This window comes from Bombina bombina, chromosome 9 (assembly GCF_027579735.1).
Source record: "Bombina bombina isolate aBomBom1 chromosome 9, aBomBom1.pri, whole genome shotgun sequence".
NCBI lineage: Eukaryota > Metazoa > Chordata > Amphibia > Anura > Bombinatoridae > Bombina > Bombina bombina.
Window position 1 is genome coordinate 24,978,361 of NC_069507.1, and position 10,350 is coordinate 24,988,710.

General features: G+C 41.6%; 1 protein-coding gene across 1 annotated transcript in view; it reads right to left on the reverse strand.

Annotated features, from left to right (window-relative positions):
* The window catches only part of LOC128639797 (transmembrane protein 150A), a 250,381-nt gene extending 240,874 nt beyond the window's left edge, over positions 1–9,507 (reverse strand). The window contains exon 1 of the mRNA XM_053691954.1: positions 9,312–9,507. Coding sequence (XP_053547929.1) covers positions 9,312–9,391 — 80 coding nt within the window. The 5' untranslated portion in view covers positions 9,392–9,507. The remainder of the gene's footprint in view (positions 1–9,311) is intronic.
* Positions 9,508–10,350: the final 843 nt, after the last annotated feature.

Sequence of the window (10,350 nt, forward strand, 5' to 3'; positions counted from 1 at the left end):
GGGTGATGATCTATGAGGGGTGTAGAAGAGGGTGGGTGATGTGTCAGGAGTGATGATCTATGAGGGGTGTAGGAGAGGGTGGGTGATCTGTAAGGGGTGATGAACTATGAGGGGTGCAGGAGAGGGTGGGTGAGTGATCTGTAAGGGGTAATGATCTATGAGGGGTGCAGGAGAGAGTAGGTGAGTGATCTGTAAGGGGTAATGATCTAGGAGGGGTGCAGGAGAGGGTGGGTGAGTGATCTGTAAGGGGTAATGATCTATGAGGGGTGCAGGAGAGGGTGGGTGAGTGATCTGTAAGGGGTAATGATCTATGAGGGGTGCAGGAGAGGGTGGGTGAGTGATCTGTAAGGGGTAATGATCTATGAGGGGTGCAGGAGAGAGTGGGTGGGTGATCTGTAAGGGGTAATGATCTATGAGGGGTGCAGGAGAGAGTGGGTGGGTGATCTGTAAGGGGTAATGATCTATGAGGGGTGCAGGAGAGGGTGGGTGAGTGATCTGTAAGGGCTAATGATCTATGAGGGGTGCAGGAGAGAGTGGGTGGGTGATCTGCAAGGGGTAATGATCTATGAGGGGTGCAGGAGAGGGTGAGTGATCTGTAAGGGGTGATGATCTATGAGGGGTGCAGGAGAGGGTGGGTGAGTGATCTGTAAGGGGTAATGATCTATGAGGGGTGCAGGAGAGAGTGGGTGGGTGATCTGTAAGGGGTGATGATTTATGTAAACATCTGCAAAGGTAACAAGAGACCACAACATAAAACATACAGAGGATTGGGGATCAGCAGCTATGAAAGAATACTACTACATAATTCAGAGATTTCAGTTTCCAACATGAAAGCACTGGACCTAAACAAAGGGCTCTTTATGTCTGAAATATTACTGCGTAGATGTCCAGCCTGCATGAGGCGCGGGATACCTTTTATATTAATCAGCTGTTTGGCAAAAATAATACTAATTAATCTTACACATTGTTTTACCCTTCTGACAAATCAAGTAAACAAAATGCTGGTATATATATATATATATACATACCCAGAGGCAGAACTTTTCTTCACTTTCTGCGATGAGATTTTTTTTTAGTGAAACATTTTCTGCAGGTTATTTTTAAATAAAATTCAATTTTAAATTACACTAAGGCACCAGTTCAATTGCAATGTGTTGATTAACTGAAGAATAAAGCATTTTTTTTACGTTTTATAATATAGTGCAGTAGTTGAAAATTGCATTGCAAATTAGCTGCATTAAAAAAAAAAAGAAAATTTTAAAATGTCTCTTGAATAAACATGTTTCCCTTTCTCTTGGTCTAACATAGAAATGTAGTAATAAAAAAGATGCAAAGCTCATACTAACGTCTTTCATTCAGAATAAACAGCTTTGCAGACTGGGAAAGACTAGGGGGCGGGTTTGATTTTTTTTTCTCTCAGAGCAAGTCAACAAGTAATGCGCTGCTGCTTTGCAGCGCTACTGCATATTTGACTGCCCACTTCAAACAGCACTTAGCTCTGGATGCACTGTGCTAAGGAAAACTTACACAGTGCAACCAGAGCACAGCTCTGTTTGAAGAGAACTGTCTAATGTGGAACAGCACTACAAAGTTCAAACGCTAACAGTGCATGCATGTGTCCTGCTTTCTGCAAGCATGCTGCATTTTCTGCGATGACATCTCAGATCACTGTATGTTCTGCCTTGGGGCACACATACATACATACACACATACTGTGCACACACAGCGCGCTGGGCTTTAAAAGGGACACAAGTCAAAATTAAACTTTCATTGTTCAGATATAATTGAACAACTTTCTAATTTACTTACATTAACAAAATGTGCACAACCTTTTTATGTTTACACTTTGAGTCGCCAGCTCCTACTGGGCATGTGCAATAATTAAAATATATGCATTTGTGATTGGCTGATGGCTGTCACATGATGTAGTGGGAGTGTAAATAGACATAAGTTTGAAATTTGTCAGAAAAAAAATAAAAAATACTTCTCATGTGAAGTTCAGAAGTGCTATTGTATTGTCTTTTTATCATCTATTTATTGATTATGCAAATCTACTATATTTACTGGTCCTTTAACTCCGTTAAGGTGGTATGGATCGTCCTACCATATATGGCGCCCAGCAGCTTCCCCCTTTGACGTAGGCAAGGATCGGCATGGGGGGGGGGGGCGTGCCTACTCGGCCTTGAAATCACGCGATCGCATCAACAAACACGCGATTTAATTTTTACTAATACTGTTTACATCGGACGCTACAGCTACATGACACTACCACCCAAGTATAATAAGAGAGAGAGCGCAGGTAACAACTACACCTCTAACCATATCAATAAGCAGCAAAGAAATGCTAGATTTTAAACCAGAGCTCAACAAATCCACGAGCAACTAACTTTATGGGCTTTTCTCCGTATAGCTATATACAAATATCACAGTCTGGCTCCTAAATATTCTTCATGTCTCCTCACTGTTAAACAGATTTTTCAACAACAAATTAATAATAATAAAAAAATGTGAACTTGGCTAAAATAAAATTCCTTGGGATCCTTTTTTTTTTAAGCTCCTTAAAAAATAATCATACAATACAGGATTTGGTTGGTACTGTCCCTACAACCTGAAAAACTAAGAATTGTTTGTAAGCCTCGTGCTAAGCAGGGCATCTGTATAGACAAAAGCAATTGGAAAAGTCTTTTTCTCCAAAACTTTTGTTTTTTCTTGTTGTTTTAACCTTAATGTGATGCATTTGTTATGGTTGAATAAATTGTTAATATACTTTTTTGTTAGCAAAATAAGGAAAAATGTTTGTTTCACCTTATAAAATAATAACATAGAACTGTAAAGTGCAACAGAACTATCGGCTGCTGGATAGGATGACAATCACCAGCTCTGCAGGGTACCTGTACTAACCTAATAACACTACAGCCCCCTCCTTTCAGACCAGATGGGCAGAGGGGAGTGTGTTGTTTTAGGGTTGGCAACGTAACTACAGAGTACTTGATGTTTAACCTCTTGACTCCCAGAAAGATCAGCAAATCATTTCAGACATCGGCAGCAGCCAGTGGCCTTAAAGGGGCAGTCTAGTCAAAATTAAACTTTCATGATTCAGATAGGGCATGTAATTTTAACCAACTTTCCATTTTACTTCTATTATCTAATTTGCTCAGTTCTTTAGATATCCTTTGTTGAAGAAATAGCAATGCACATGTGCGAGCGAATCACACAAGGCCTCTATGTGCAGCTACTGAGCATATCTAGATATGCTTTTCAGCAAGTGATATCAAGAGAATGAAGCAAATGAGATAATGGAAGTAAATTAGAAAGTTGTTTAAAATGACATGCTCTTTCTAAATAACAAAAGAAAAAAAAATTGGGTTTCATGTCCCTTTAATGACCACTAAATCAAAATTAAACTTTCATGATTCATATAGAGCACACAATTATAAATATAAACATCTTTTCAATTCACATTCATTATCTAAATGTGCACACTCTTTATAGAGATACTTTCTGTGTTACCAGCTCACATTACGCATGTGCAAGATTCACAGGATATACATATATGCATTTTGGGATTGGGTGATGGCTGTCACATGATGCAATGGGAAGGAAAATAAAACTAAACTTTGAAATGTGGCAGGAAGAAGAAAAAAAAAAAAATCTACTCTCATGTGAACTTCAAACTAAGTGCTGTCGCATTGTCTATTTATTATGTGTTTGATAATTCTATTCTACGGTGTTTAGTTGTCCTATAAGTAAAATAGTTTACAGAGCTGTATTAAATTAAACAATAAAACATAATGCCTAAAACTACAGCTCTGAAATGCTAGTCATAGATTCCTTCCCGAACGCCTATATATAATCAGGTGATTGCATATCCATTAAAACAAATAGCAAATACACACACACACACACAAAGATACACACACACACACACAAAGATACACACACACACACACAAAGATACACACACACACAAAGATACACACACAAAGATACACACACAAAGATACACACACAAAGATACACACACAAAGATACACACACAAAGATACACACACAAAGATACACACACACACACAAAGATACACACACACACACACACAAAGATACACACACACACACACACAAAGATACACAAACAAAAATTATTCAGCACCTTTGATTGAGACCAAAAAGAACCCAATAATAGAAAGAACAGTAAGGCTGATGATATAAGTTTAAAATTTCACCTTTATTAATACTATGTGAGTAAAAGAACAAAGGCAAAGTACACAGACCTGACTACCGCTGATGCGTTTCCTGCCCTGCACAAAGATACACACACACACACACAAAGATACACACACACAAAGATACACACACACACACAAAGATACACACACACACACAAAGATACACACACACAAAGATACACACACACACACACAAAGATACACACACACAAAGATACACACACACACACACAAAAAGATACACACACACACACACAAAGATACACACACACACAAAGATACACACACACACACACAAAGATACACACACACACACACAAAGATACACACACACACACACAAAGATACACACACACACACAAAGATACACACACAAAGATACACACACACACAAAAAGATACACACACACACACACAAAAAGATACACACACACACACACACAAAAAGATACACACACACACACACAAAAAGATACACACACACACACACAAAAAGATACACACACACACACAAAAAGATACACACACACACAAAAAGATACACACACACAAAGATACACACACACACAAAGATACACACACACACACACAAAAAGATACACACACACACAAAAAGATACACACACACACACACACAAAAAGATACACACACACACAAAAAGATACACACACACAAAGATACACACACACACACACACAAAGATACACAAACAAAAATTATTCAGCACCTTTGATTGAGACCAAAAAGAACCCAATAATAGAAAGAACAGTAAGGCTGATGATATAAGTTTAAAATTTCACCTTTATTAATACTATGTGAGTAAAAGAACAAAGGCAAAGTACACAGACCTGACTACCGCTGATGCGTTTCCTGCCCTGCACAAAGATACACACACACAAAGATTCACACAATTTGTGTTTACTGCACAAATTATAAATTACATTTATGTTAAAGCGAATGTCAATTTTGATGCTAAAGTGCCCGGTTTTTAAAAATTTGATTAAAAACAGGGGCACTTTAATTCATCAAAATTTACATTTCACTCCTGTTGAGAACCCCCCCCCCCCCCCCCCAAAAAAAAAATTAAAAAAAAAAAATTCCTTTTATTCTTCACAGCAGCTCCAGCTTCCTCCACCAGTTGCAAAGCCTCTTCCTGGGTCTAAAATGAGGAATCCGGCTTCCTCCAATCACAGTGTTGAATCAGACACTGATTCCCCGGGGGGGAGCCATGATTGGAGGATGACCTATCCATCATTTCTGACATCAGAAATGGCTTGCAACGACCGGAGGAAACTGGAGCTGCTGTGAAGATTAAAAAGGTAAGTATTTTTTCAAAACAGGAGTGAAATGTAAATTTTGATGAATTAAAGTGCCCCTGTTTTTAATCAAATTTTTAAAAACCGGGAACTTAAGCATCAAAATTGACATTCAGTTTGGATAGCAGAAAATGTGATATTACAAAAGTATTACACTTCCCCCACCGGGCTGGCTAAATGTTCTGTGGAAAACACTGCAAAGATACATATCCAGACAAACACACACGCACACACACAAATACATATCCACACACACAAATACATATACACACACACACACACAGATACATATCCAGACAAACACACAGATCAGATACATATCCAGACAAACACACACGCACACACACAAATACATATCCACACACACACACAGATACATATCCAGACAAACACACAGATACATATCCAGACAAACACACAGATACATATCCAGACAAACACACAGATACATATCCAGACAAACACACAGATACATATCCAGACAAACACACACATACATATCCAGACAAACACACACATACATATCCAGACAAACACACACATACATATCCAGACAAACACACACATACATATCCAGACAAACACACACATACATATCCAGACAAACACACACATACATATCCACACACACATACATATGCAGACAAACACCTGTATACACTACAGGCTCAATCACACAGAGACCTCAAGTGGGCCCTACATTCTTTCCACTGGCTAGGACATTAAATATAAACAATGTACAATAAACCAGTAGTGTTCAGTAAAGGATATCGGAGAAATTAAAATAGAAACAGCTTAAATTCCAAACAGTGCGTTTCCAGAAGTTTTCACTTGCAGCATATTCTATAGAGTTGGTCTCGACCCTGATAGAGAGAGACACACACATACATACATACATACATACATATATATATATATATATATACACACACACACACAATTCCAGGGTTGAAACGATTCTAAATTTGTATCTTTCTGTTGTGCAAAGAACCCTAATGCTCCTACAGATAGATTTCCAGAAAGTATAACCAGTCAACAGCAAAGTTCTATCTGCTTGTACAGAATGGCAAATATACTGAATGTGTTTACATCTACACACAACAGTATCAGCTCACGGATTTGGTACTTGGGAGCTACAAGCAATGGCTGCTAATATTATAGGAATATGAGGAAATGCATGTGATGGTTAAAGAGACTCTGAACCCAAATTTTTTCTTTCATGATTCAGATAGAGCATGCAATTTTAAGCCACTTTCTAATTTATTCCTATTATCAATTTTTCTTCATTCTCTTGCTATCTTTATTTTAAAAAGAAGACATCTAAGCTTTTTTTTTTATTCAGAACTCTGGACAGCACTTATTTATTGGTGGATGAGTTTATCCACCAATCAGCAAGAACAACCCAGGTTGATCACCAAAAATGGGCCGGCATCTAAACTTACTTTCTTGCATTTCAAATACAGATACCAAGAGAATGAAGAAAATTTGATAATAGGAGTAAATTAGAAAGTTGCTTACAATGTCCTGCTCTATCTGAATCACGAAAGAAAAAATTTGGGTACAGTGTCCCTTTAAGTAAATGTTTATATAATACACAGTGCAGGTAAAGAGTGGCAAAATAGTTTTTAAAGGAAACAGGAAGCGCAGAAATAAACACACACACTAATTATAGATATATGTATATGCACACTCCCATGCAATGCAGATTATACATACCATTCATTCCACATAAGGAGTTGACACCTTTATATAAAGCTTAGTAACCAGCTAGTATTTTAAAAGGGATATGAATCCCACATTTTTTCTTTCATGATACAAATAGAGTGTGTAATTTTAAATGGCTTCCCAATTTACTTGTATTATGTAATTAGCTTTGTTCTCTTGGCATCCTTTGAAAAGCATACCTAGGTAGGCTCAATAGCAGCATTGCACTATTGGGTGCTAACTGCTGATTGGTGGCTGCACATATATGCCTCTTGTCATTGGTTTATCCGATGTATTCATCTAGCTCCCAATAGTGCATTGCTCCCAACCAACAAAGGATACCAAAAGAATGAAGCAAATTTGATCAAATTAAATGAAAAATTGTTTCTCTTTCTGAATCACAAAAGAAAAAGTTTGGGTTTCAGGTCTCTTTGAGTTGCCAGACATATTTAATATAAAGAAGTGATAAAAAACAAACCATGTATTGTACTTAGGAACATTACAAGCTACCGGTGGCTCTGCCCTGTTCTATATTATATGCATAACAGTCATGAATAAAGTAACCTAATCCAGGGGTAAGATAAGAACAGCTACACAAGGGGATCCAAGATAAAAAAAATAATAATGGGAACAGGTCAGTATGTTCCCATAATTGGGATTGTGGGTCTGGGTTGGCGCACATTACTAGGACCAATATTTTAATGCAGCAAATAACTGGGACCCCAAATGTTTGGAACTTCTTGCCTGGCCTAGGGTTAGTGCATGCTGCTAGGTCCCTGAGATTCAAGGCTGATGCACAGAGCTAGCGCTTTTATGCAGCATACCACTAGAATATGAGGTCTCTGGGCTGATGTATAAAGTTAGAATTCCGTATCCTGGAGATGCACTCTAGATAACTGGATGTGCACACACTGCTCAGCAAGGGACTTTTAGAGAGTACACCACTAGGACCAGGTGCTATAGAGTGTCACATGTAGGACAACGTACTCTGGAAGTGCATTCCGAGGCATTGGGCTGGGGACTCTGGAGAGAAATCTGCTAGGACAAGGGCCTAAACACCAGTTCACTACACAATGTTAGGACCAGGTAAGCTGGGGTGCCTATTTGGGTACAAGACTGGTGTACATCATTAGAACCTGGTCCTCTGGACTGGTTCACACTGCTAGGACTAAGGGCTCTAGAATTGCATACGATTAGGACCTATGCTCTGTACTAGAACACACCACTAGGACCTGAGATCCGGATGGGGCAGGCTGCTAGGACTGAGATCTATAAAGGAGCACACCAATAGAACCTGAGATTTGGATGAGGCACACCGCTAGGACCTATATAGGAGCACAACACTAGAACCAGACCACACCTCTTGGACTGACATCTGAATGAAGCACATTGCTAGGGCTAAGAACTATATAGTAGCACACCGCTAGGGCCTGAAGTATAGATGGGGCACACCACCAGGACCGAGGATCTATAGGAACACACCTCTAAGACCTGAGATCTGGGTGGGGTACACTGTTAGGAACTAAGATCTGTAGAGGGGCACCACTAGGACCTGAGATATTGACCAGGAGCACTTTTAGGACCTAAGGTCTGGAGGGGGTTACACCTCTAGCTAAGACCTAAGGTCTGGAGGGGGTTACACCTCTAGCTAAGACCTAAGGTCTGGAGGGGGTTACACCTCTAGCTAAGACCTAAGGTCTGGAGGGGGTTACACCTCTAGCTAAGACCTAAGGTCTGGAGGGGGTTACACCTCTAGCTAAGACCTAAGGTCTGGAGGGGGTTACACCTCTAGCTAAGACCTAAGGTCTGGAGGGGGTTACACCTCTAGCTAAGACCTAAGGTCTGGAGGGGGTACACCCCTAGGGCAGAGCTCAATATAGGAACACACCGCTAGGACTTTGATCTCGGCAAAGGAACACAAAGCAAAGACTGAGAGTTCGGAACAGGGCATCGAACACATAGAGGACCCTGAAGAGGACACAGCTAAGACCCCGGCACTGTAAGATCACCCATATTGTGCCCGCTCCGTGCACCCCTTTCTCCCACCTCCCCTCCCGAACTCACACGATCCACATGCCGGTGATGGTGAAGGCTGGCAGCGTGATGGGCAGAATCACCCAGCCGGGCATCTTGGTGAGGGGCATGGGGTCAGCGACCGGCGCCCATACCCGTGTCCTGCTCACCCTCAGCCCGGCCGGGGGCACCGAGTATGACCGGGACCTCAGCGAGCAAGACGGGAACCTCAAACCTCTCTCTCCGTCTCCGCTCCAGCTCAACTAAAGCTGGGGAGACGCCCAGGGGAGGGCCGGAAGGACACGCCCAGCACAGGAGAGCTTAGCCGGGGAAATCCCACCCGGAGACATCAGGGGGCTGCTAGCTGGGGAGAGAGGGGGCTGCTAGATAGGGAGACCCCACTCAATGAGATCTCAGGGGACTGCTAGATAGGGAGACCCCACTCACTGAGAGATCAGGGGACTGCTAGATAGGGAGACCCCACTCACTGAGATCTCAGGGGACTGCTAGATAGGGAGACCCCACTCACTGAGAGCTCAGGGGACTGCTAGATAGGGAGACCCCACTCACTGAGAGATCAGGGGACTGCTAGATAGGGAGACCCCACTCACTGAGATCTCAGGGGACTGCTAGATAGGGAGACCCCACTCACTGAGATCTCAGGGGACTGCTAGATAGGGAGACCCCGCTCACTGAGATCTCAGGGGACTGCTAGATAGGGAGACCCCACTCACTGAGAGATCAGGGGACTGCTAGATAGGGAGACCCCACTCACTGAGAGCTCATGGGACTGCTAGATAGGGAGACCCCACTCACTGAGAGATCAGGGGACTGATAGATAGGGAGACCCCACTCACTGAGATCTCAGGGGACTGATAGATAGGGAGACCCCACTCACTGAGATCTCAGGGGACTGCTAGATAGGGAGACCCCACTCACTGAGAGCTCAGGGGACTGCTAGATAGGGAGACCCCACTCACTGAGAGATCAGGGGACTGCTAGATAGGGAGACCCCACTCACTGAGAGCTCAGGGGACTGCTAGATAGGGAGACCCCACTCACTGAGAGATCAGGGGACTGCTAGATAGGG